The sequence below is a fragment of the Mesoplodon densirostris genome, chromosome 11, assembly GCF_025265405.1.
Source record: "Mesoplodon densirostris isolate mMesDen1 chromosome 11, mMesDen1 primary haplotype, whole genome shotgun sequence".
Lineage (NCBI taxonomy): Eukaryota > Metazoa > Chordata > Mammalia > Artiodactyla > Ziphiidae > Mesoplodon > Mesoplodon densirostris.
Window position 1 is genome coordinate 50361560 of NC_082671.1, and position 26843 is coordinate 50388402.

General features: G+C 51.2%; 2 protein-coding genes across 3 annotated transcripts; both read left to right on the forward strand.

Annotated features, from left to right (window-relative positions):
* The first annotated feature begins 6092 nt into the window (after nucleotides 1-6092).
* Nucleotides 6093-18251, forward strand: LMBR1L (limb development membrane protein 1 like). Of its 2 annotated transcripts, none has more exons than XM_060113049.1 (17): nucleotides 6093-6394; nucleotides 9313-9397; nucleotides 10470-10503; nucleotides 11534-11673; nucleotides 11857-11960; nucleotides 12615-12741; nucleotides 13264-13332; nucleotides 13470-13534; nucleotides 13884-13956; nucleotides 14050-14133; nucleotides 14229-14305; nucleotides 14869-14946; nucleotides 15097-15170; nucleotides 15405-15495; nucleotides 15579-15645; nucleotides 17311-17472; nucleotides 17686-18251. In XM_060113049.1, exons 1-17 carry the CDS (start codon nucleotides 6323-6325, stop codon nucleotides 17895-17897), a joined length of 1614 nt encoding a protein of 537 aa, XP_059969032.1. In that variant the 5' UTR covers nucleotides 6093-6322; the 3' UTR covers nucleotides 17898-18251. The 2 variants fall into 2 exon arrangements, with proteins under 2 accessions (XP_059969032.1, XP_059969031.1); XM_060113048.1 differs by having other exon boundaries at nucleotides 6224-6394; nucleotides 17676-17831.
* A 2016-nt stretch (nucleotides 18252-20267) lies between these two features.
* DHH (desert hedgehog signaling molecule) lies at nucleotides 20268-24477 on the forward strand. Its single transcript, XM_060114189.1, has 3 exons — nucleotides 20268-20570; nucleotides 23327-23588; nucleotides 23852-24477. Exons 1-3 carry the CDS (start codon nucleotides 20268-20270, stop codon nucleotides 24475-24477), a joined length of 1191 nt encoding a protein of 396 aa, XP_059970172.1.
* The last annotated feature ends 2366 nt before the right edge of the window (nucleotides 24478-26843 follow it).

The window sequence follows — 26843 nt, forward strand, 5'->3', positions numbered from 1 at the left end:
AGAAAATTAAAATAACCTATAATCTGAATGAAAAGTTTTTGAAGTATTCATTTAAAGAAAAGAGCAACTTTTCCTAATGCCCCTTTCTGTCCCTCTCCCATCCCAGTCACCTCTGGGATGGGTGGCCCTGGGCCTTCTGTCTGCTCCTCCCAAAGTGCTGTTCAGCAATAAGTCTTCATCATTTGGAAGCTCAAAGGTAGCTCCACAGGAAGGAGCAGAACAGTGAGCCCTCTAGATACAAATGGAAGGTACCAGGGTTCTTGAGGATACTGAAGTTCAAGTTTAGCCTTCTATTACACTAAGTATCTAAGCAGTAGAGTAATGAAGGGAATACAGAACTAGGGGTGTATATCTACTAAGAGGCAACTGCAGAATATTGGGAAAAAAGGAGGCTTTGGAGTCAGGGAGACCAAGTTCAAATCCCAGTTACACAACTTACTATTGTAGGTCCTTGTACAAGATACTTAATCTCTTTGAACTGTTTCCTCATCTATTAAAAAAAATAAAGTCTATTTTGTAGGATTCTCGTGACACCAAATAAACTAATCTTTGTAAAGTATCTGTTAATGCTTAGCACTTAGAGGAGGCTCAGTCTGGATTAGTTCCCTTCCCTGTGTTGCTTGAGGACATTGAAATTTACTCTCCACAGTCAAGATGGCCCCTTCCCTACTAAGAATAGGTAATTTATCTCCTGAACAGGTCAAATCCACAAACATTGTTTCAAGTGTTCACTGGGAGAACTGCACTGGGTTAAGAACTGGTGTTGGAATGAAAGGGGTGAATTAGAAGCCAAATACAGGTTTCCAACTCTCTAAGGGGAGAGGAAAGGAGAAAACACATAAATGGAGGTAAAGTTAAACAACACAAAAGATTTAAATAACATCTCAAGGTAATGAATGGTTCGAGACAGTGCATATATGTCTAACTGGTCACTGAACTATACAACTGGACATTGCTTCGGGAGTTTAGAAAAGGGGGAAATCCCTTCAAGAAAAGATGGAAGAAAAGATATTTGGGTTGAGGCTTGGAAGTAGATAGGATTTGGACAAAGGGAGATTTGGTAAGTTTATTATTATTATTATTATTATTATTATTATTATTTACTTATTCAGATTGATTTCAATCTATTTTGTTAACCAGATTGTCTTTTTAAATTTAATTTAATTTATTTTTTATACAGCAGGTTATTAGTTATCTATTTTATACATATTAGTGTATACATGTCAGTCCCAGTCTCTCAATTCATCCCACCACCACCACCACCACCACCACCATCTCCCCTTAGTGTCCATATGTTTGTTCTCTACATCTGTGTCTCTATTTCTGCCTTGCAAACTGGTTCATCTGTACCATTTTTCTAATTTCCACATATATGTGTTAATATGCAATATTTGTTTTTCTATTTCTGACTTACTGTACTCTGTATGACAGTCTCTAGGTCCATCCACATCTCTACAAATGACCCAATTTTGTTCCTTTTTATGGCTGAGTAATATTTCATTGTATATATATGTACTACATCTTCTTTATCCATTCATCTGTTGATGGGCATTTAGGTTGCTTCCATGACCTGGCTATTGTAAATAGTGCTGCAGTGAACATTGGGGTGCATGTGTCTTTTTGAATTATGGTTTTCTCTGGGTATATGCCCAGTAGTGGGATTGCTGGATTATATGGTGATTCTATTTTTAGTTTTTTAAGGAACCTCTATACTGTTCTCCATAGTGGCTGTATCAATTTACATTCCCAACAACAGTGCAAGAGGGTTCCCTTTTCTCCACACCCTCTCCAGCATTTGTTATTTGTAGATTTTCTGATGATGCCCATTCTAACTGGTGTGAGGTGATACCTCATTGTAGTTTTGATTTGCATTTCTCTAATAATTAGTGATGTTGAGCAGCCTTTCATGTGCCTCTTGGCCATCTGTATGTCTTCTTTGGAGAAATGTCTATTTAGGTCTTCTGCCCATTTTTTGATTGGGTTATTTGTTTTTTAAATATTGAGCTGCATGAGCTGTTTATATATTTTGGAGATTAATCCTTTGTCCGTTGATTCGTTGGCAAATATTTTCTCCTATTCTGCGGGTTGTCTTTTCATCTTGTTTATAGTTTCCTTTGCTGTGCAAAAGCTTTGAAGTTTCATTAGGTCCCATTTGTGTATTTTTGTTTTTATTTCCATTACTCTAGGAGGTGGGTCAAAAAAGATCTTGCTGTGATTTATGTCAAAGAGTGTTCTTCCTATGTTTTCCTCTAAGAGTTTTATAGTGTCCAGTCTTGCATTTAGGTCTTTAATCCATTTTGAGTTTATTTTTGTGTATGGTGTTAGGGAGTGTTCTAATTTCATTCTTTTACATGTAGCTGTCCAGTTTTCCCAGCACCACTTATTGAAGACACTGTCTTTTCTCCATCATATATCCTTGCCTCCTTTGTCATAGATTAGTTGACCATAGGTGTGTGGGTTTATCTCTGGGCTTTCTATCCTGTTCCATTGATCTATATTTCTGTTTATGTGCCAGTACCATATTGTCTTGTTTACTGTAGCTTTGTAGTATAGTCTGAAGTCAGGGAGTCTGATTCCTCCAGCTCCATTTTTTTCCCTCAAGACTGCTTTGGCTATTCGGGGTCTTTTGTGTCTCTATACAAATTTTAAGATTTTTTTGTTCTAGTTTTGTAAAAAATGCCATTTGATAGGGATTGCATTGAATTTGTAGATTGTTTTGGGTAGTATAGTCATTTTCACAATATTGATTCTTCCAATCCAAGAACATGATATATCTCTCCATCTGTTTGTGTCATCTTTGATTTCTTTCATCAGGGTCTTATAGTTTTCTGAGTACAGGTCTTTTACCTCCTTAGGTAGGTTTATTCCTAGGTATTTTATTCTTTTTGTTGCAATGGTGAATGGGATTGTTTCCTTAATTTCTCTTTCTGATCTTTCGTTGTTAGTGTATAGGAATGCAAGGGATTTCTGTGCATTAATTTTGTATCCTGCAACTTTACGAGATTTGGTAAGTTTAAAAAGAGAATGTGTAGTGTCTTTTTGCATAGTGTTCTGAGTGGTAATTTAGTAAACAAAAGCTTTCACCAATTCTAAACACAGGCAATGGAAAAAAGTTATTGTGCTTCCAATGGATTTGTAAACAAGGACTCAAGGACCTGTGGGCAAATAAATCAGATTGCTGCTGGGTTCAAAACTACTTTCTCAAGGGAAGTCTTCTAGATTCTTTCTCTCAGTTCTGAGCTCAAGTTTGTCTTATACTATGAGGTTTCCAGTTTATTTGCTTATTGATATTTTGCCTCTTAAAGTTCACTTCAGTTGTACATTCTGGATGATGATAAGTCTCTAAGCAGAGTTTATGTTAGCCAACTGTTGAAAGAATCAGATGTAATAGTCTGTGACTTGGGTGATGTCACAGCACCTTGTAAACTGTAAAGGACCGTGAGCATTAGATTCATAGATTTGGAAGTAATCTTAAGGGTGTTCTAGTTTTGCAAATGAGATCAAGCATAGCGCAGGATGACAGTGCTAGAACCAGAACCCAGCTCTTCTGATAATTAGCAATGCCTGCCATCTTTCTCACTACATTTACCAATATTTGAGCACCTACATGAATTAGGCAGGGGGCTAAGAGCTAAGGAAGTAACCACATTCAAAACAAATATGATTATTTCCCTTTAGGAGCCTATACGGGGGAAACAAACAAATGCAAACAAATTAAATTATGGCAACTTGTGATAAATGAAATTACAAAAATAGGTTGCTTTAGATAAGGCAGTGGGGTAACATTTAAGCTCAAACCTGAAGGAGACCAGAGCCAACCAAAAGTGAATAGGGAAGAAGCAGGGGAAGGGGAGAGCTCTTCCAGGCAGAGGAAACAGCAAGTGCAGAGCCCTGGGGAAGGAAAGAGCTTCGCAGGGTCCACCAGGAACTGACCAAAGGTCAGGATGAAGATGATGCCAAGTTGAAGCAGTGCTAGCTCACAGGTCACAAAATCAAATGCACAGCTGGGCTGACAAGGGCATATTTGTTCAAATTTATTAACGATTCTGTGAGCCAAACAAAACACAGCATGTCTAATGCAGCCCAGAGGCCACCATTTGGTAACCCCCGAGGAACTTTTTTTTTTTTTTTTGGCAGCGCCTGGAGGCTTGTGGAATCTTAGTTTCCAGACCAGGGATTGAATCTGGGCCCTCGGCAGTGAAAGTGTCGAGTTCTAACCACTTGGACCGCTGGGGAATTCCCAGGGCTTGGTATTCTTACTTTAAGGCAGGTGAATTTCTAAGTGCAAATGGATTGCTTTTGAGGGATTTTGAGCAGGGACAGATCTTATTTGTGTTTTAACAAGATCGTTAAAGTACTTTGGCTTGAGATAAAGGTAAGATTTAAGCACCAGGGTCATGCAATAGGCCCAAGCCACCTCCCTGTGCTCTCCTTTCCTTCCCTGCAATAGAGCCAAGGACCCAGCCAGCTATCTTCTCTTTCTACCTCTGCCCACTCTCCCCATTGGATTTTCTTCTCTCCAAGCTTGGTTGCTAAAAGGGAAATCAGCTATTCACATCTTCTCATTATCTTGCTACTACCAAAGACATATATATATATATATATATATATATATATATATATATATATATACACATACATACATACACACACATGTGTAGTATATTATATATAACATACACACAAATACAAATATGTATGTATATACAAGTATATGCTTTTTATTTCCCAAGGTTCTACTTCAAATCACTGGGGAAACAGAATAGAGATAAAAGTACATGCCCTGTTTCAAGAGTACAGAATTGATTTGTTCATTCTGGCCCCTGACTCTTGCTCAGATAGTAACAGGACACAGTTTAGTCCTTTAGAATTGCACTCTTATTCTTCAGTGGGGGGCTTTGCAAAACTCAGCCCTTCTTTTAAGTTTCCCTGTACTGCTCCCTCCATTTTAGAGGAAGGGTTTAACTCCATGAAGGTGGGACTTCCCAAACAGTACATGTATCAAGGTCATAGGAAGGTAACTTTCATCCCTTGTGACAACCTCTCACCATTTTCTAATCTCTAAAATGCTAATCATAATACCTTTCCCTGGGTAACATGAGATAAAATCTATAAAGTGAGTGGCACATAGTAGGTGGTCAGCTAATGTTTGACTCAGCCCATGATCCCCTGTGGGCATTTCCTCACAAAGTTTCAGATGGATATTTCTGTAGTTTCTTATCCACTTTTCTTTGGTATTTGTCCTAGCACACACTAGGGCTCCCACAAAAGTGACTGAGTGAAAACTCCTTGGAGTTCCTCACCCCACAATAAACACTTTCAGAAAATGCTACTATGCAATGGAATATTACTCAGCCATAAAAAGGAACGAAATTGGGTCATTTGTAGAGACGTGGATGGATCTAGATCATACAGAGTGAAGTAAGTCAGAAAGAGAAAAACAAATATCCTATATTAACGCATATATGTGGAACCTAGAAAAATGGTACAGATGAACCGGTTTTCAGGTCAGAAATAAAGACACAGATGTAGAGAACAAACGTATGGACACCAAGGGGGGAAAGCGGGAGGGGATGGTGGTGGTGGTATGAATTGGGAGATTGGGATTGAGATATATACACTAATACGTATAAAATAGATAATAAGAACCTGCTGTATAAAAAAATAAATTAAAAAAAAGAAAATGCTACTACGGGCCTTTTGTTACTGAGCAGCGGTACCTTTCAGAACCCTATGGTACTCTCACATTCCACCTGGATGGCCTGATCCAAATGGCTTATTTAACCAAGGTCACACTCGTTGCTTATCAACTTCGGGAGGTGAAAAAGACAGTTGCTTAGTTTTACAACGAGCACCGGTAAGCCCCAAAGATCCCGCCTCTTTTCACGGGGCGAGCCTATCAGCGTTCCTCTAGCGAAGAGCGGCAGCTCCGTAGGAGCCAATGAGTTCCGCTCCGTGGAATGATCCCGCCCATCCGTTGTGTTGTCACTCTGCCTCTAGTAAAATAGAACCTGGACTTGCGCTTCCTCTTAGCGTGCCTATCGGCGGGTGTCTGCGTTGAAACTCTACGGAAGCCTGACCTTAAAGGGGAGGGAGCAGCGGGGGGCCGGGGCCCTTTAAAACGAGGCCCGCGGGTGCCTGCCCCTTTAAGGGAAGGGCGTCCAGACGACAGAATCTGAGCCCCAGATTACCCCGAGTCTCCGTCACAGGCTGCAAGAAAAGGCTCCTTCGCTGGGTCCGGGTGCTTGGCAGCGGCGGTTTCATCCCCGCTGGTCCTCCCCGGGCCCGGAGACACCCCCGCCCCAGTCATGCTGAGAAGAGTATGGAAGCAGCTGACTACGAAGTGCTATCCGTGCGAGAGCAGCTATTCCACGAGAGGGTCCGCGAGTGCATTGTGAGTGCGGGACCCGGGCAGGAAGGGTAGGACCAAGTGGGGAACGGGAGTCGCGGGAGAGGGAGAGTCCGGGTCGGAGTGAGACCACCTGGGCTCAGAGTGCCGGCAGACGCTGCTTGGTCCAGGGGCTAACGACGAAGGGCCCTGGTCCGACCAGTGCTCGGGCTGGCGAATCCCTAGATCGGGTCAGCTGGGTAGCTGCGCGATAAACAAAGCCGATCAGTTTCCGTTCCTCCCACTCGACACGCCCCTCCCCCCCTTCCTGTCCCCCACCCCTGCCCGTGTTCGGAGTGCAGGTCTTCGTGTGTCTGGGAGTCTGGTGAGCCTGCCGGTTTTAGTCAGATGGTTGGAGAGGGATGGGTTTGGCTGGGGGGAGGCTTATTTGCACTTACCCCTCAAACCCAAATAATGTTTGATGAAGGGGAGACGAACAGTGGACTTTGGTGGGTTTCCCACTTTAGAAGAAGGTACTCTTGCTGAGGTGGATTCTACTGTGTAGAGATGGAGAACAACTAAAGTTTCCCTTTCTTTTCCTCCCCCTTATTGGTGTTTGTTAGAAATCCTGCAAGCCGAGTTTCCTAGCTTCCCAGCCATTCAAGGATTTCCTGTTAGTGGTTTCCCCCAGTGCTACAGAGGGCACCTGGCTGCTTTCCTTACTGCCTCACTGCCACCTAAAGTAACAGCTGAAACTGCCACACAGCAAGGGACTCCTCACTTCTGGGCCAGGGGCACCCAGTGGAGTTTAGGGGATCTCATCTTTCTCAGACCTGCTCTGAACCCTCATCTCTCTCCTTTCTCCTCTGTCTCCTCCCTTGGAGCTCCCTGGGTAGCCCTCACCCCCAAATACTAAAGGGAAAGGGAAGGGTTTAGAAGAATAGAAGTTAGTGAGTGGAGAACCCACTGATGGGGTCATCCTTCATTTTTCTCAGACTTGGCCCTAGTCTGCCCTGGGCAGCCTCAGATTGGAGGAGAGCTAAAGTAAGCCATGGCATAGCTAGGTCTGCCCTTATCTGTGAGGACTGAAAAGTAGGGAGTATATCTGTCCGTGTGTAGAACTCCAGATCTGCTTTCAGGAAGCGCTCCTTGTGTGTTTCTTAGTGGATAGTTCCACATGACAGGGTTGGGCCTATCGTGGGCACACCCAGGCCTTGAGACAGTTTAGAGCCAGAGACCCACATTCCTAGAGAACAGGGAGGGATGAGACCTTGGACAGAGAAGCAGCCTCCTGGATGTCTCCCCCATCCTTTAGTCCCATTAGCTGAGGACATCAGTGCTGGCCAAGGGCAGCCTGAAGGCTTCTAGTACCTCCCCCACCTGGCTCCAATCCCCTGCTCTAGAAAATGACCTAGCCTCTGCTGGAACTGCATGGAACTGCGTGGAACTCCAGTCTGACCTTTTGAGCCCTCCCACCTTCCTGCTTATTAAGCAAGTCCAGGGCAGAGCACTAGACAGTAAAAATCTTGCAGTTACAACCTGAGTGGCTCATTCTACCCTACTTCCCTGATATTAAAAGCTACAGTTTTGTCCTGGACCCTTGGTTCTCCTGGGGTCTGTGGCTTCTCTCTTTGCATAGAGAGCTGTATGCAGATTCCCTGTAGGGTCAGCTCCTCTTGGGGACTGGAACACCTATGAGACTGATTCTGCCTTCTTTTTTTTTTTAAATTTATTTATTTTTGGCTCCGGTGGGTCTTCGTTGCTGCGTGAGGGCTTTCTCTAGTTGCAGCGAGTGGGGGCTACTCTTTGTTGCGGTGCACGGGCTTCTCATTGCAGTGGCTTCTCTTGTTTCGGAGCATGGGCTTTATATGCGCGGGCTTCAGTAGCTGTGGCACGTGGGCTCAGTAGTTGTGGCTTGCAGACTCTAGAACGCAGGCTCAGTAGTTGTGGTGCACGGGCTTAGGTGCTCCGTGGCACGTGGGATCTTCCTGGAGCAGGGCTCAAACTCGTGTCTCCTGCATTGGCAGGCGGATTCTTAACCACTGCGCCACCAGGGAAGTCCCTGATCCTGCCTACTTCAAACACGATAACATCTCAAGATTCTCTGGCCCTGGTTGTGGAGCCAAGCTGTTCAGTGGTTCCTTCCCTGGGCAATAGCAGCTTACTTGCGGTAGAGTAGGGATGCATGCATGTGTAGAATAACCTGGCCAAGTCCTGCCATAACTGTCCATTGGAGGAATAGTCACCCAGGGGCATGGGACAGACCCTTTGAGGCCTATCCTGCAGTTGCAAATCACCTTAGGTAGGGACCAGGGATTGATAGCTTTTAAAGGGGCTGATGCCAGCTCTAGAAACTTTATAGATGTGGGGCCCCAATTAAAGCCTACTGTTAAGGACAGGGCATCAAAGAGGCTCTAGTTTGGCCCAGAGCAGACCTGATCTTTCAGGGCCCCTGAATAAACAGAGTAGAAGCTCTGAGTTGGTCTAGGAACATGATTCCTACTTATTTTCTCATAGAGCTTGGATCAAGGTGGGAGTGGAGGAAGAGGGGGGTGGAGCACCAGGACAGTGCAGACATCCCCTTCTTCCCCTCAGACCTGCTTCCTTTTCCAATAATGTGCTAGGAGTAAATTCCCTCTGGTTCTGTGGCCTGTTTCAGGTGTGTGGATATGTGCATCTCTAGGAGTCTTCTCTGACAATTTACCAACCAGGGTTCAGTTGGAACTATTTTTTTCCTAGGAAAAAACCCTTGTAGAGCTGGGCATGGTGCTATTTTCCCAAGTGCATGGGACAGCCCCTGTCTGATGCTTCTTGTAGGCCCCTGAGGCCTTGACTAGAAGGAAGTACTGGGGAGAAAGATGGAACCCCTGGAAGTATGGAGCCTAGTTTTGGGAAAATGTGCCTGTGGAATTAAGAGAGAGGCCATTGGGGCTGTGAAATGTGTGGGGCTTAGAGCTTCTCATCTCGCTCACACTCTGCCACAGATCTCAACACTTCTGTTTGCGACACTCTACATCCTCTGCCACATCGCCCTGACCCTCTTCAAGAAGCCTGCTGAGTTCACCACAGGTACCTGTGACTTCCCTCCCTTCTGCCTGCCCTCTGCCAGTGTTCCCGTTGCCATGGCACCAGCCTCAAGGGAAGAGGCCTATGGTGCCTGCTGGGAAAGGAGAGGTGGCTGTTCCGGAGCCTCTGCCTCTTCTGCCTCCCTCCCTCCACAGGCAGAGACAAGGTGGTAGAGTGGAAAGTCTAGATGGAGGTCCCTCAACTAACAGAGCCATAGGGCAAGTAATGGAACTCTTGTGACCCTTAGTTTCATCCTCTACAAAATGAGCCTAACAGTCTCTACCCAGTCCACTGTCATTGTGTAGACCAGATATGATGGCTAATGTGAAAGCTCTCTGTGAACCTAAAGCAGGCAACTGCAGGGTGAATGTTACCATGGGCACAAGCTCTGTCATCTCCTCTCCTACTGCTCCTATGCCCAGGACCAGAGACCTCCCTGACCACTGGGGCCCCAGCACCTGGTGATGGTGACCTTTCTCTTGGTAGAGAGTTCAGATTAAAGCTTTCTGTAGGCATTGTGTGGTTAAGGGGAGGGACACACTTACCCCAGTTCCTAGCTCCAGCCTGTCCAGATCTTCCTGTCCTGGCCTGAACCTTTCCTCCCCTCCAGACGGCTTTATGCGCCCTCAGCCAAGAAGGCAGCTAGTCCTCAGTGTGATTTCCCTGAGGACTTTCTCCATGATTCTCCCTCCCCCCCGTGCCCCTGCCATTTCCCTTTGCTATACCTAGCCACTGATGTAACCAACCTCACAGACCAGTCATTCGTTGTATTTGCGGCTTACAAAGAGGAACCTATGATAGAGGAGAGCTGGGGAAGGAGGGAAGTGGGGGAATTTCTGGTCCATACTCTCTCCACCTGGGACCATTGATTTTTAAGCTGCCACCCTGGCCAGAGAATAGGTTGTAGGGTTCAGAGTGTGAGCTCTCCCGGGGCCTCCTGCCCAGCGCTGCCTCAGTGGGCCCAGGCCCTTCTTTCAGGAGACAGGAGGGAGCAGGGGAGTACAGTGCAACACAGATGGCTCCCAGAGCTGCACACTGATGGCCTGCCTCTTCCCCACGCCTCTGTCTTTTGTAGCGGATGATGAAGATGCTACAGTCAACAAGATTGCGTAAGTGTCGTTGCCTCAGCACCTGGCACGAGTAGCCTTTAGAAGCTGGGATCTAGAGAGGCCCCCCGGAGCTGGGGGAGAGTAAGGTGTCAGAAGAGAGACTTTCTGCTTCCGCCCCATTTCTGGCTTCTTCTGGCTTTACGCTATCCCGAGGATGCTCGGAAAAGCTGCTGTTCCTGTCTCCCTGGTTAGGCCGGGAGCTTCAAGCAGCCTCTTCTGCGGGCCTAAGTCACCAGAAGTGGCTCCAGCTTGGCTTCACCTCCCAGCAGCCACTGGAGAGGGAGTGGGGTGGGGATACAGACTGATGGAAATGGTAGGGGATGGGGAAGGTGGAACTCCCAAAGGCAGGGCATGCTTAGTTCTGAGAGGATGGCCCTTACTCTAGGCTGTTGTTATTCACCAGCACCTAAAGAGAAAAATATAGAGATGACCCCTCTGATTCAACAGGCAACAGATTAAAAGGCAACCCCCGCTCTCACCTCCCAGGGACCAGCTAGATAATTGTCCCTTCTTTTCAGCTGATGCAGCCCAGGGCACAGGCCTTGGCTATGAAGCTGGGTTTCAGCTCCCCTTGTCCCCCCTTGGCCTTAGTACCTTCCCATAGGGCACAGCCATACAGAGTGACACTGCTCTGTCCAGGCTGAAGAAGGCAAGCTCAGAAATCCACTTCCCTGAGATGAGCAGAGAAGTCAGGCCCCTTAGCTTGGCATCATGCCCGGCACACCCTATAGGCAAGTGCGGGAAGACCACGTTCCTGGGGACAGTCTGGGCAAGTGACATGGCAGGCGACCAGTTTCCCATAAATGCCTGAGGTGTTCCCATCGCACATGCCAAGTCTTTCCTGGAGGGAAGGGCTAGGGTGGGGAGGCAGTGGGTAGAGCCCCAGCTAGACAGCTCTTTCCCTAGGTCTGTCACGGCTACAGCTGGTTCTAGGAGAAGTCACAAGTGCCTGTGGGGACGAATGGGGCTTCTTGGGCCCAGGGAAGTGAGTGCCTGAGCTAATCAGAGGCACTCCCCCTTCTCCGCCCAGTCTCGGGCTGTGCACCTTCACCCTGGCAGTCGCCCTGGGTGCTGTCCTGCTCCTGCCCTTCTCCATCATCAGCAACGAGGTGCTGCTCTCACTGCCTCGGAACTACTACATCCAGTGGCTCAACGGCTCCCTCATCCACGGTACGTCGATCCTGGTTGCAGCTGAGGGTGGGGATGGGGAGCAGATAGGGTAGGGCAGACACAGCCTGGGCTAATCAGTCATAGAGCACCCCATCCCGCCCGCCTTCCCTGCCACAGGGTCAGTCCCCAGTGGGTTGGGGTCCCCCCTTAATGACCATCTCTGCTTCTCCTTTTTTGCTCTAGGCCTCTGGAACCTCGTTTTCCTCTTCTCCAACTTGTCCCTCATCTTCCTCATGCCCTTTGCATATTTCTTCACGGAGTCTGAGGGCTTCGCTGGCTCCAGAAAGGTGAGTGGGGGAATGTATCAATCAATCTGTGCAGACAGGAGACAGAATTCCACTGAGATGGTTCAACTGAAGAGATTTTAATGAAGAGACTATTTGCAGAGGTTTAATCAGCACTAAGGTGCTTGAGGCACTAGTGACGACAGGAAGTCATCCCCCCCCCAAGCCTGTGGGAGCCAAAGGAAGAAATAGTCTCTGGAACCCACTGATAGTGGAAGCTGGGGAGGCGTGGCCACCCAGGAGAGGAGCTAGTGTCAAAGGTGCCCAAGGTGGGAGGAAACACAAAAAAATACCCTGGACTCTTTCTCTTCCTACCTTCCACTCTCCTGCCAGCCCTTCCCACTGGGCAAGGTGAACAGGAAACCAGAGGGCAAAGAGCTTATGTGACACAGACCTCGGGGTCAGCCTCCCAGGGCAAGACAAGGATGCAGAAGGGATCTGGGGAGGGGGACTGTAAATGAAGGATATCCAGTAGAGGGAATGATCCCGGACTGTGGGGTAGGAGGACAGAGTGACTTAGCAAAGTAAGAGGGAAACGCCCTCCACTGCCTCCTGAATCCGGTCCTCTCTGGTTCCCCAGCCAAGCTGCCATCTCTGCCGTCTCCTTCCTTCCCCACACTGCCCACCCCCCCCCCCACCTACTGCCTCCTCCTGTAGGGTGTCCTGGCCCGGGTCTACGAGACAGTGGTGATGCTGATGCTCCTCACTCTGCTGGTGCTGGGAATGGTGTGGGTGGCGTCAGCCATTGTGGACAACAATAAGGCCAGCACGGAGTCCCTCTGTGGTGAGAAGGCCAGCTTCCTCCCCACCCTCCAGGCTGGGTGACTCTTCAGCTGGCTGATGTTCCCTTGCCTGGACCAACTGTATCCCTCTAAAGTGGAGAAATTTGGGACCCTTCTCCCTTAGACTGAAGTTTCAAACTGATGGATTTCAGGCCAAATCCAACCTGTAGAAGTGTTCCATTGGGCCCATGCAATGATGTAAAAAAATGTGAGTCCATTGAAACGGGGAGATTTCACATTAACATCCAGGTTTCTGGCTTTGCTTGACAAGGTTGAGGATCTGGCCACACTCGGCCCCAGTGACTTGGGCCAAATAGTGGTTGTGCCCTTTAGATAGGGCTTAGGATCTCCAGTTTGCTAGAGTCTCTGCCACTCCCTCTTCTGCTGGCCAGCTTTCCTCATTTACGTTACTCTCCTAGCCCCTATAGGCTTTTGTCTGGTGCCTTTGCCTAGACTCTGAGGCCCGTCATCCCCCAGTAAGCAGGAGGAGAGAGATGGGCTGACGTACTTTTTTTTACCCTTAGACTTCTGGGAGTACTACCTCCCCTACCTCTACTCCTGCATCTCCTTCCTCGGGGTCCTGCTACTCCTGGGTGAGTGTTCAGGACCTGGGAGGGAATGGGTAAGGTCCTCAGGCCAGAGCAACCAGGGTGGAAGACGGAATGGAAGGGTGGGTCGGGGAAGCGGTAGAGAGAAGGGTCTGGCAGGTGACTGGCTCCTGTCCCCACAGTGTGTACTCCGCTAGGTCTCGCCCGCATGTTCTCGGTCACTGGGAAGCTGCTGGTCAAGCCCCGGGTACGTAGTGCTCCTTGTCCTTTGATCCTGCAGGGGGGGTGCTTCCTGCAAAGCTGGAGCCAAACAGTGAAGCAATCCTACAGTTGTGCAGTGCACACCTTGCAGAGGGCCACAGCCTTCGCTGGCTCCTGTATCCTTGACCCTCATTACCTGGAGCTGGTCACCAGACATACAAAGCAGAACACAAGGCAGTTGGGAGGGGACTGCATAAAGTTCCTGGCCACAGGGTGGTGAATGAGGGTAGGGGAAGGAGTAGGACAAAGGAGACCTGAGATGAGCAGGGTTCTCCTGGGGCCTTTGGGCTCAGGGAGCCTCTGACAGCCCATCCCTCCCTTTCCCCCGCCCACAGCTGCTGGAGGACCTGGAGGAGCAGCTGCACTGCTCAGCCTTTGAGGAGGCAGCTTTGACCCGCAGGATTTGCAGTGAGACGCAGCTCTTCCCAGTTGGGATGGTGAGCGTGGCTTGGGCAGGGCCTGTGCAGGACTCGGGGACAGCACCATCTTCTCTGCCCTCAGATCCCACTTCCTGCTGGCTGCCCTTGGACATGGAACTGCTGCACAGACAGGTCCTAGCTCTGCAGACACAGAGGGTCCTGCTGGGTATGTGGCTTGGTAGGCACTGGGATGCCTGCTTTCCCCAAGGAGAATAGAGCCTCATTCTAGGCCCTTGCTAACTGCTTCCCATCCCTGCACAGAGAAGCGGCGGAAGGCTTCAGCCTGGCAGCGGAACCTGGGCTACCCACTGGCCATGCTGTGCTTGCTGGTACTGACGGTACGGATACCAGCCTTGGTGTGGGTGGGAGGTAGTAGGCTCTTGAGTACCTTAGACCTTCTCAGGGAGCAGGGAGGAGACGCAAGGACCTGGTTATCATCAATAATAGTAGTTGCCTCTCATTGAGTGTCTACTTCGTGTCCCGCCTTGTGCTGAGCACATCAGTCCCCATTTTGTAGATGACGAGACTGAGAAGTTAAGGAGTTTGCCCAAGCCCACGCAGGGCCTAAGCAGTTATGCAGGTTTGCTCTGGGGTGAAAATAAGGGTAGAAATCCAGTCCATCCCCCCATTTGCTACATCCTGGACTTGGGAATAAGTCTTATTTGTTTGGAGGAAGAGGTATATTTTTCTATTTGGCCTTTTTGCAATCCTTCCATCTGGAGAGGGTGCATCTTATAATACCCTCAAAGGTGCTCTATTGCTAGCATCAGCCTTCAGGAGGTCCCACACAGCTAACTGGAAACTGAAAGTGTTGGACCAGAGTGTCTGCTCTTAACATTCAACGCTGGATACAACCGTGGGCTGGGACAGGGATGGGAGTCCATGACTTTGCCTCACACAGGGTCTGTCTGTGCTGATTGTGGCCATCCACATCCTGGAGCTGCTCATTGACGAGGCTGCCATGCCCCGGGGCATGCAGGTACTGGGCTGCCCTCCCACCGTATCTTTTGGGGAGGGCCTAAGAAAGGCCGGGTGAGGGGGCAGAAGCTGAGGCCAGAGGGTAGGCTGGGTGCAGGTGACATTGATGATGGTGGGGCGTGCTGCACAGTGACACTGCTCCATCTCTCAGGGTGCCTCCCTGGGCCAGGTCTCCTTCTCCAAGCTGGGCTCCTTTGGTGCCGTCGTTCAGGTCGTACTCATCTTGTATCTTTCTGGAAACCCACCGTTGCCTCTCTTCACCAAACCTGTCTCCTCTGGGTTGCTGGGCAGAGCTACGGTGGGAGTGATAGGCAAGGGGGCAAGACTTGGCCAACCCGGGGTTCAGAAGGAAGGGAAAGACTTGATTTGAAAGGAGTGCTGGGGGAGAGAGGTCTGTTCCCTTTGAGATGAGGCATTAATCCTTGGGAGCAGACCAGTTCTTCCCTAACCCAGTGACAGTTACCTGATGGTTTCCTCGGTCGTGGGATTCTACAGCTCTCCACTCTTCTGGGGACTGCGGCCCAGATGGCATGACACAGCCATGACGCAGGTAGCTGGCCTGGGGGGCGTGCCTGGGCACTAGGTGCTGGCAGCTCTGCTACCCTGACCTGCCCTTTCCTTAATCCCACCCAGATAATTGGGAACTGTGTCTGTCTCCTTGTCCTAAGCTCAGCACTTCCTGTCTTCTCTCGAACCCTGGGTAAGTAGCAAAAGAAGGTAAGAGAATTGGCTTTTTTTGAGTACCTACTGGTACTAAGCAGACACTTTATATTCATGCTCTCTCTAATTCCCACAACCTATGAGGAGGGATTATCTCCATTATACAGATGGAGAAACAGAGGCTCTATAAAATGCTACGCTGAGCTTCAGAGGAGTGTTGCTTCAAAGCTCATACTTTTTCCATTTGCTACATCCATCCCACAGCCTCCCCTCTCCCCTACTTACTTCCTTTTTTTTTTTTTTTTTTTTTTTTTGGTGGAGAAGCACCACTTTCCCCCAAATCTTCTTTTGCGGTGGTGGATCATCTGATAAACAGTTCTTTCTTTTTCTGTGGCATGAGGGATCAACCCTCGCCCCCTGCAGTGGAAGCACGGAGTCTTAACCGCTGGACCGCCAGGGAAGTCCCAACATTCTCGTTTAAAAGATGAAAAACAGGGACTTTACGGTCCAGCGGTTAAGACTCCGTACTTCCACTCCAGGGTGTGCGGGTTCCATCCCTGGTCGGGGAGATAAGATCCTGGCTTGCCGCGCTGCATGGCCAAACTAAGATTAAAAAAAAAGAAAAAAAAAAGAAAAAAAAAAAGAGAAACAGAAAAGCTAACTGATTTACCCAGAGTTATACAGCTTGACAAGCAAGGCCAAGTCAGGCTAGAACCTCTGTCTCCTGAACCCCAGTCCAGTGTCCAGTGCTTTTTCTACACGCTGGGCATCAAATAACATGCTCAATTTTTCTCCCATCTTTAGCTATGATCTAGCATTACCTGGTAAAAATGTTCAAAAGTGTAACTGGTTCACCCAAGGTAGTAGGGGAGTTGCATAGGTTCCCCACCTCCCCACCATCATCATCCATATACTGTACATGATTTGGTATTTAAATCAGTTCTATTTGATTCTTAAGTTCATATTCTCTCTACTCTACCATTTGTACTTATGCCATGGCGAATTAGGAAACTTGGCCTGTGGGTCCACCAGTTAGTTCCTTTAGGTTGGATGCTGGTGGGAATATTGTTTAAGTGGGAGGGGGCAGGGCTCCAGAAGTTTAATTTATGACGATTATATAGGTATTGTCAGGGGCTCGGTAAGTATTGGAGTAGTGTCTGGCACATACAGTGCTTATGTGTGTTGTCTCATTGAATTCTCACAGTCCCATTATTTTCTCTATAGTTGAAGATACTGAGGCACAGATATTTAAGGAATTTGCTCCAGATCACACAGTTAGATAGGGTGGAGTTCCGATATGAACCAAAGCAGCCATGACCAGAGTCAGAGCTCTTAGCCTCCACACTGCTCTGTGTACTAAAAAAAAACCATTTGGTGACATTTGGCTTGTAGGCTCCTGGCCCAGGAACAAGTAGCAGGCCCAGGATGCTCCTCAGGACTCCTGGAGCCAGAGGGGACCCCTCATGGGAGGAGAAGATGCCAAACTCTGGAAGGGAAGTTAAAGCAAGCCTAGCTGCTGACACTTTCTTCAACAGCCCTGAACGGTCCCTGAGACAGAGCTTGGGAAATAGGAATAACTAATGAATAGAAGCTAACCGATCAGTTGCAGTGTTGAGATGTGGCCACCAGGAGGCAGCAGAAAGCTGGGCTCTGAGCCAGGGAAGGGTTGGGGAGCCTACCTCCCATCTTGGCCTTTGTACTTCAGGGCTCACTCGTTTGGACCTTCTGGGTGACTTTGGACGCTTCAACTGGCTGGGCAATTTCTACATCGTGTTCCTCTACAACGCAGCCTTCGCGGGCCTCACCACTCTCGGTTTGGTGAAAACCTTCACCGCAGCTGTGCGGGCAGAGCTGATCCGGGCCTTTGGTGAGAGGGAGTGGGGGTGAGGCTGGTAGGGGGGTTGTGGGGTGGAGCCCTCTGGAACAGTGGTCATCCCAAGCAGGGGAGATGGCATGCCGTCTGCTTTGTTTGCAGCGTACCTCATCCACCCATTCTGTGGCTTGGTTGTCTTATCCCTGAGGACTGAACCTATACCCCGCTTTTGACTGCTCACCCTGCCTCTTCCGCAGGGCTGGACAGACTGCCGTTGCCGGTCTCCGGTTTCCCCCGGGCATCTAGGAAGACCCAGCACCAGTGACCTCCAGCTGGGGGTGGGAGGGAGAAAACTGGACACTGCCATCTGCTGCCCAGGCCTGGAGGGGTGCCCAGGGGTGGGTGGACCTCAGGACCTGGAATCTGAGAGGGTGGGTGGCAGAGGGGAGCTGAGCTGTCTGCACTGTTGCATCATCTGAGCCAGAGTTTGGGACCAGGCCCCCCTGCTTTTCCAGATTCAACTTTGGGCCCCAGCGTGAGGTGGGGCTGGGTGACTGGGTCTGGCTCCTGGTCCCAAATTCGTTTACACATCAATCTGCCTCACTGCTGTTCCGGGCCATGCCCATAGCCATGTTTACATGATTTGATGTGCAATAGGGTGGGGTGGGGGCAGGGGAGGGACTGAGCTGGGGGCAGACTTGGGAGGCAGATTGTCTCCCATGCCTCTGGCCCAGCAGAGCCTGAGCCCTGTGCTATCCTGGAGGAGCTATGGACCACTGGAGAGATGGGGGCATAGGGAGGAAGAGGCCACAATCATCAGCAATAAAGTTGATCCCAGGGTTTGCTTTGTTTTTTTTAAAGGGCCTGTCTCTGTGTCTATTTGAACAGCTTTGCTCCCACCAGTCCTGAGTCTACAGAGAGAAACAGAGGGGTCCTTCCCACCATCCTTTCCCTTCCCCTCCATCCGCATCCTCAGTGACCTTTGGGGACTTGGGTCTGGTGTTAGACCATACAATTAGGCAGTGGGAAGCTCCTCCTCCCTTAGCCTTCCTTAAAGCTGGCTGGTCACCTGACTTTTCCCTATGCCCAGGCCTTATTTCTGTGCCTGGGTTATTGCGGGTCGGTGGGCATCAGTGTAGGAATGGGATAACATCCCCCTATATAATATCCCCTTCCCCCCTACACCAGCCCTTTCCTCCTTGACCTGCCTATTGGATGTAGAGTAAAAGAAGTGGCTGCCTGACAAGGGTTTATGATTCTCAGAGAAGAGCCTAACTCCATCTTTCCTGAGGCTATCGGTGCCTTGAATACTCTGCAAGCCCCCCCTGCTATGTTGGGGGTAGAGGCAAAGTTTCCGCTCATGGTTATGTAGATTGTACATTGCACAACTGCTAGGGGCACCATTCACCTCACAGTCACTGTATATATAGTTACTATGACTTTTCTTGCAAATGGCAATCAGGTGGCTTGAGGAAGGGCTGCTTTTTTCTAATGTACACAAAGTTACTGTGAATGTTAGCCATGGAGCTGAGTGAGGAGTGAGTATGGAATACAAAAAAAAAAAAAAAAAAGTGTAGTGCCACAAATACTTGCTGAGCACCCTACTACAGGCCAGGTGCTCAGCTAAGGTTGTGTTTAAGTTTGTGCTTAAGAACTGCTTTGTGTAGTAGGGGTGACATAATTTTAATACCATACCACAATGGATGGCAGTTAATTACTGGTTCTCAAGGAAACATAGAGGTCCAGTGTCAGAACATCAGGGAAGGCTTCTTAGAGAAAGATTTCTAAATGATAGTAGATTAATGGGTGAATTGTTGCAGGCTGAAAGCCTCTGAGATGAGACCCGAATGGCTCCAGCAGGGGCAGAGAAGGAGAAAGATAAAGAGGTGACTAGATGGAGGGTAAAGGGAAGAGATCATTAGCCTGTTAGAGACTATGACTCTAAGTACCCACTGCCCTCCAGCAGTTTCCAATCCACAAGTTGGGTGTTTGGCAAGGATAAGAGAGGGGACAAAAGTTTGAAGTCCTAAACCAGACTATAGGTATGAAGCTCTGTTCCTGACTCTGGGGAAGCTCCCAGCAGAAGACTGCAAAGCTACCAGGGAAAATGGTCCTCTGGTCTCCAGCCCTTCCAGTCTTGGTTACTGCTAAGGAGGAGAGATGGAAGTGGGGGAGGTTGGGGGAGGACCACAGAAGGGAGGCTCTGGTTGTGTGCCCAAAGGGCTTGGCTGGCCTTGGGCAGAAATTGGATCCCATAGCTCCTAGATGATAGCGGGGTACATGGCCTGCCAGGGTAGGCTTGGGGAGAGCAAAAATCCAATTCGAGTATCAGAGGAGGGTGGTTTGGTGCCACACATAGGCTTAGAGGTAGAGGGATGCTTATCCAGGCAGCCAAGGACTGTACAGCTGTTAGAATTTCCTAGGCAGGTGCCTGCCTGGTTTCCAGGGTGGAAACGAAGTGGACCAGCGGTGGCCGACTAGAGCCCCCGCCCCGGTGGTAGGGGGCGGGACGGTCCTGGGAGAAGGGCGGGGGGCGGGGCCAGGGGCCACTTAAGGCGGAGCCCCGGCGTTCTGGCAGAGCCGGAGCCTGACGGCAGAGCCCGGCAGGATTGGCACTTACCCACGACCCCCCTTCCCTGCTATGATGGCCGGTCAGTAGCAGGTTCCAGACCCCCCGGGGGTATGTAGGCAGAGCTAGCAGCAGCCAGGTGTGCTGAGCCACAAGAGCTCTAGGGCACTCTGGGGGCAGCTCTGCCTGCTGCGCTCTCTGGTGCAGGGGGAGATGCCCAACTGACGAGCGAGCTGGTGAGGACAAGAACGTTCCCTTTTGGCCCGAGTCCGCTGCATCCATGGCGCTGCCGGCCAGTCTGGTGCCCCTGTGCTGCTTGGCACTTCTGGCGCTGCCGGCCCAGAGCTGCGGGCCGGGCCGGGGGCCGGTTGGCCGGCGCCGATACGTGCGCAAGCAGCTCGTGCCGCTGCTCTACAAGCAATTTGTGCCCAGCGTGCCCGAGCGGACCCTGGGCGCCAGTGGGCCGGCCGAGGGGAGGGTGACAAGAGGCTCTGAGCGCTTCCGGGACCTGGTGCCTAACTACAACCCCGACATCATCTTCAAGGATGAGGAGAACAGTGGTGCAGACCGCTTGATGACCGAGGTAAGGGAGTGCCTCTCCCCACCTGCTCGAGGGCACCGCCAATTGCTCTCCTCTGGCAGCTGGCGGAGGGGACGGGGGATGGTGTGAGCTGGACTTCATCTATAGAGACCTTGATCTCAAGGACCTACCTACACTCCTCACCCCTCACCCGCCCCCCACCCCAAAACACACACACACACACACACACACACACACACACACACACACCCCTCTGCTGGCTGTACTGAGTGATCAGGAGGGATCCAGGGAGAGGCTGCATGGGGAGGGGGAGAAGGGACTAGTGAGAGTGAAGCTGGGAGAGACAGGGAGGGCGGGGAAAGGAGGTTGGCGGCAGGCGAGACGGGAAATGGCTGAGGCGTGGACCGGGGGTCAGCTACCGAGCCAGGCAGGAAGGGCTGGGGTGAGCTGGGGGCCAGGAGCTGGCTAGGCAGCAGACAGAAAGCTCTACCCTTAGCCTGGCTCCTGACCTGATTGTGTTAAAGCTCTGTGGGCCAAAGAGACTGAAGGGGCTGGGAAAGGGGTGACCAAGGGTCAGGTCATCAGGCCATCTACCTGAGGAGGGTCTGGGCAAGAATTGTCTTTGGCGTGGGGGAGGCATCCCAGAACCAAGGTAAAGCTATTCTAGAGTCTAAACGACTGTCCTGGAGTGAAAAGTGATCTTTGATGGGAAGAACAGATGGACCCACCTGAGAATCAAAGGGTTCCTGTGTTCCTCAAACTCAGTGTAGCTCAGGGATGCCTTGGAATTAAAGGGTTAAAATGAATTCAACTACCATGTATTAAGCATCTGCTGCAGACCAGAACCTAACCAACCTAGGGTGAGGTGTGAAGGACCACCTCTGTCCTGTGATCTCAAATGTCAGAGCTGGAAGGAACTTGGAGGTCACATTCTTCCACCCCCCCCACGCCCCCACCCCCGCCTCCCATTTTTACATGAGAGCTGGGCCCCAGGAGGAAAAGTGATTTAATCAAAATCTTGAAACTAATTAGTGGCATGCCTGGGACTAGAATTCAGGACTCCTGATTCTAAGTCCTATACACTTTCCATTACACCACCTAATTGTGTATGGAGTGGGGAGGTGGGGGGAGAGGGAGGGGTACGGATTTCCTCTGATTAACTGCCATAGTTTTCCAGGTTATTTTGTTAGGAAAACCTGTCCAGGGGAGAAAGAATTCCTTCTTGCTCTTGCCCTGAAGCATTCCTCCTACCCAGAGATTGGGAAGGGGATACTCCTTCCCTCCTGGCCAGGGATGGAACATCCTGGCCCTTTCCTCTGGTTTCCACCTGCAGCAGAGGGGGCAGAACAAGGGATAGGCCCAGGAGAGGCTCTGACAGGCCTGGGAACCCCCCTCGGTCCTGCTTATCTCCCACACCCTGGCTGCAAAAGGCCTCCATTGAGTTGGCTCTGCACTGGGCTGCTGCCCCCGCAGGTCAAGGCCTCAGGGCCTCCTTAGGGGACAAAACGACAAAAAGTTGGAAGGAGTTACCACTTTTCCTGTCTTCCCCCTCCCCTCTTCTCCAACCCTGCGGAGGTGTAGAAGACTCGGGAAGAAGGGCAGGGGGAAACGTCCCTCTGGCAGTTAGGAGAAAACCAAGTCCGAGGAGAGGTCAGAGCGGGGAGAAGAAAAGGAAGCTGTCCTCTCTGTGCCTCCTCCCGCGAGGTCCGTGCTGTGGTGCGCGCCAAGGTCTCCGGCTCCCAGACAGGAGCGGCCGAGATAACCGTGGTCTCACTCCCCCGGCGCAGGCTTCCAGCCGCTGCTGCTTTTCCTCCTCTCCACTCCCACCCTGCAGGGGGCCCCCCAGATCCGCGCAAGGGCTGCTCGCGTTATTCTCAGGTGTTACTCCCACGCCTTTCTGCGCTGCCTCCGGAGCAGAGACGGAGAGATGGGGGGCTCTCAGGGCTGGCGGAGCCTGAGCTGGAACTGGGAGGGCTGGCCGCGCTGGGGGAGGGGACCCGGCGGGCCGGAGCTGGGATGAGGGGCGCGGCTTTCTGCCCTTTCCTCTCCCTGAGCCGGGGCGGCTGAAAAGCGCCTTTGTGGATGGAGCTGCTGAGTCCGCTTCTCCCGGCGCGTCCCCGGCCTCGGCCCGGGATTCTCGCTCGGTTAAGTCATCCGGGAGAATGGCCATTGTACTTCGCACAGCCCCCGCCACCCCAACCCTTTTTCCAGCAGCCTAGATCCCGCACGGCTCCGCTTGGGCACCTCTGTGGGGGGCACTCGCACCACGAAAGGGTTAATGCTAGGGGCTGAAAGGAGGAGGAGGAAGGAAGGAAGGAAGCGATGCCCGGTGCCAGGGAAGGCAACGAAACAAAAGATGAATCAGGCGGAGGGAGGGCAGCCGGGGCTTGGGGCGGGGGCCAGGCCAAAACAGGGGCTCCTCTCGCGGAGCCGGGCTGCTCAACCCCTCCCTGACCGAGCTTGCACCCGCTCTCTCCACTCTTGCCCTCTCCCAGGTTGAACTGAGGTCCCAGAACAACTAGGGATGAGGGGCGGAAATTAAAAGTGGGGGAAAGGACTAGGTTTGGGCGCTCCCTCTCAATCTCAGTGACCCCACAGTTCGCCAACGACGCTCTGGAGAGCATTGATTAGCGACTACACCCATTCAGATTCTCACTTCCTCAGGACACTCAAAGTCTGGGAGGGACTGGAGGGGTGTCGGGAAAACAAAGAAGAAGTAACCCGCCCGTCCAGGTCGCTTTAGCCCCCATGCTGGTGGTAATGGTACTGAGGAGACTGACTCCTTTATTCCCCGCCAGCGTTGTAAAGAGCGGGTGAACGCGCTGGCTATTGCGGTGATGAACATGTGGCCCGGAGTGCGCCTACGGGTGACCGAGGGCTGGGACGAGGACGGCCACCACGCTCAGGACTCACTTCACTACGAAGGACGTGCCCTGGATATCACCACGTCCGACCGCGACCGCAATAAGTATGGGTTGCTGGCGCGCCTGGCAGTGGAAGCCGGCTTCGACTGGGTCTATTACGAGTCCCGCAACCACGTCCACGTGTCTGTCAAAGCCGGTACAGTACGGGGTGGGTGGTGAGGTCTCTCCGGGAAACTGAGGGTGCGCAGCCCTGTTGCGACTCTAGGGGACCCCAAGCGGGCGTTAGTGTTGTAAACCCCCCTTCCGTTTCTGTCCAGGTTAGGACCAGATCCGTGGGAACTTGCATGTTGTTCCGGGACTGGTGAGGTCTGCGCTGGGCTTGACCCACGTCTTTGACAATCTGTACTAACATTCTGGAACTGGTCTCCATTCAATCCTCTCTCTGCTTGTCCCCTCCAGATAACTCACTGGCGGTCAGGGCAGGCGGCTGCTTTCCGGGAAATGCCACCGTGCGCCTGCGGAGCGGCGAGCGGAAGGGGCTGCGGGAACTGCACCGCGGTGACTGGGTGCTGGCGGCAGACGCGGCAGGCCGGGTGGTGCCCACGCCCGTGCTGCTCTTCCTGGACCGGGACTTGCAGCGCCGGGCCTCTTTCGTGGCTGTGGAGACCGAGCGGCCTCCGCGCAAGCTGTTGCTCACTCCCTGGCACCTGGTGTTCGCCGCTCGAGGGCCTGCGCCCGAGCCAGGCGACTTTGCACCGGTGTTCGCGCGCCGGCTGCGCGCGGGGGACTCGGTGCTGGCGCCAGGCGGGGACGCCCTTCGGCCTGCGCGCGTGGCCCGAGTGGCGCGGGAAGAAGCCGTGGGCGTGTTCGCACCGCTCACAGCGCACGGGACGCTGCTGGTCAACGATGTCCTGGCCTCGTGCTACGCGGTTCTGGAGAGTCACCAGTGGGCGCACCGCGCCTTTGCTCCTCTGCGCCTGCTGCACGCGCTGGGGGCGCTGCTTCCGGGCGGGGCCGTCCAGCCAACTGGCATGCATTGGTACTCTCGGTTCCTCTATCGCTTGGCGGAGGAGCTGCTGGACTGAGCGCTCCAGGCATAGAAACCTCTTGGCATCCGCCTAAACGGGAGCGTGCGGGCTGAGATCTGGAGATGCGGGCAGCAGACGATGCTGATTGGGAGGGAGGGAGGGATAGGGAGAAAAATGGACGCGATGGTTTAGGGGCAACCTCTAACTGAGAGGTTGGGTCCTAGGTAGGTGGGGTTGATGATGGGTACTCGTCGCCGAGGACTATTTCTCCTCTTCTTCCCCAGTGCCTCAGCCCCACCCGATTATTTTATTTTATTTTCTATTTATAAATTGTAATATAATAATCTGCTTGCCCCACCTGGCAAGATGAGGGGCTGGGGCAAGGCGTTAACAGTTATCTGACATGGAAGCCAATCTGACATCTGACATTTTCCTACAAGTGGGCTAATAAAGGGAAGGCTTCCAGGAGCTTATTGGGAAACATCTCTATTCAGATGGTGATTTACCTTCAGATTGGGGGAGGGGGGTACGGAGAAAGGGAACCATACTTTACTTCCCATTCCCCTCTCCTTCCCCAGCAGGTCGTCCCACCCTGCTTCCTCCTCTCAGAGGAGGCATCCCAATCGAAGAGCAACAGAGACCAGAAGAGTCTGCCCTTTTCTAGGCTGCTAGTTCCTTTTCCCACCCAGAGAGGACTAGCATTCTGCCCACGTGTTTGCATACCGACTGCTGGAGGGACCAGGGTTACCCAAGGAACAAGAAAACCAAAAAACGTCCTTTGTCGGTTCATAGGGGCTCCAAAGGTGGCTCAGGCCACTGTGGGTTCTGATACTTAAAGAATTCTGGCCCCCAATTGTTAGCCTGCAGTCCTGGTCCCTCCCTCAAGAATCACTGTAATACCGATCCTATTGTGGTGTAAGGGGTCTACATGGGGCTGATTTTTTTTTTGGGGGGGGGAGATGTAACTGGACCAACTGATGACTCCTGGGAATCCCTAGCTAATTCATAACTGATAGTCCCCACACACTCTTGATCAAGAGAAAGAACCTGGACAGAGGGCTAGAACCAATCCCTCCTGATGGGCTGAACCCAGATGTATGGGGGTAGAGGGGGCATAGGCTCTCCAAGCAAGGGCACATAGGAATTAAAACCTGAGCCCCCTTCCTGATCACCTGTCCTGGTTGTTTCTACTGGCTTCCTCCACCTTTCCCCTCTCCCCTATCCCATTATTTCTAGCTCTGCTTTCCTGGCCTGGGTGTTTCTGGAACCTCTGGGTCCAACGCAGCGGACACCTGGAATCCAGGCAGGCAAGTGCCCCTGAGTTAGGAATGGAAGCTCCGAGGAAGTTGGACTGCACTGGAAGGAGAGTGTCAGGGCCTGGGGGATGGTAGGGGTTGGCGGCTGTACCACCAGCAGCCCAGCCTTCCCTGTAGCGGCTATGCTCTTCCTGCACAGGGTCCCTGCTATATACTGCCCTCTAGTGGCCATCAGGATCGGTTCCCTTCCTGGCCAAAGGAAAAATGCTGCGCAGAGGGTGGACTGGATTTGTGCAGAGGAGCCTTCTCCCAGGATGCAAGAGATGGTGGATGGTACTTGTTAAGCTGCCAGGGCTTAGCCATAGGTATCAGGGGCTGGCGAGGAGCCCACCTGCCTCTCATTTGGAAAGTGACACTTTTGTATCCCTTGCGCCTGGTTTAGCTCTGTGGCTCCTGGAAGCTGGAGGTATGGTTGTAGCCTGTAGTATTCCAGATTTCCATGTGCATCCAAGTTGCCCACTCACCTCCCTCACCCTGTGACACTTGGAGTTCAGTGTCTGGAGGTGAAAGCATACTTAGGGTTCCAGGTAGTGCTTGATAAAGCCGACATTTGGAAGCAGGCTAAGTTTACCTTTAGTATCTTTCCACCTCCCATTTCCCTCAATCCACACCAGGTGCCCATTACCACCACCGTCCCCCTTTCAGAGTGATTTCAGAAACACAGTCCAAGCTGTGGACCTTTCCTTCCTGCTTTCTAAACCTGCTCTTGTCTCATTCTATCAGATCCTGATGCCCTACTGTCATGTCACTCCGGGTGATGACTAATCTGATAAACTGATTAGTATTTCTATGTTGATAGGCCTGTTTTCACTATTCTTTTCATGTAATGCATATATCTTAAAGGCCTGCTGAAAATAAGGCCTTAAACCATAAGACCATAACGGTGCTGATTCCTAGCACCTTAATATGTTGGGCAGGAGATATCTGGGGACAAGGAGAACTAATTGGTTTCCCTTAAACTACATCCTGTAGATTACTCCCCAGGCCTGAGGCTCACCTCTCACCCCCAACTTCCATCCCTCTTTATTCTTGTCCCCTTGAGGCCCTCCCAACTTCCTAAAATAAAATCCATTCCCTTCCCTCAAGCAGCACAAAGTACCATCTCTA

Excerpts from the sequence above, each read along its gene's own strand:
- LMBR1L (XM_060113049.1), top strand. The coding sequence starts at position 6,323 with ATGGAAGCAGCTGACTACGAAGTGCTATCCGTGCGAGAGCAGCTATTC. Across the intron at positions 11,674-11,856 it reads CAACGGCTCCCTCATCCACG|GCCTCTGGAACCTCGTTTTC; the intron begins GTACGTCGATCC and ends TTTTTGCTCTAG. Across the intron at positions 14,306-14,868 it reads TGTGCTTGCTGGTACTGACG|GGTCTGTCTGTGCTGATTGT; the intron begins GTACGGATACCA and ends TGCCTCACACAG.
- DHH (XM_060114189.1), top strand. The coding sequence starts at position 20,268 with ATGGCGCTGCCGGCCAGTCTGGTGCCCCTGTGCTGCTTGGCACTTCTG. Across the intron at positions 20,571-23,326 it reads CAGACCGCTTGATGACCGAG|CGTTGTAAAGAGCGGGTGAA; the intron begins GTAAGGGAGTGC and ends ATTCCCCGCCAG. Across the intron at positions 23,589-23,851 it reads CCACGTGTCTGTCAAAGCCG|ATAACTCACTGGCGGTCAGG; the intron begins GTACAGTACGGG and ends TGTCCCCTCCAG.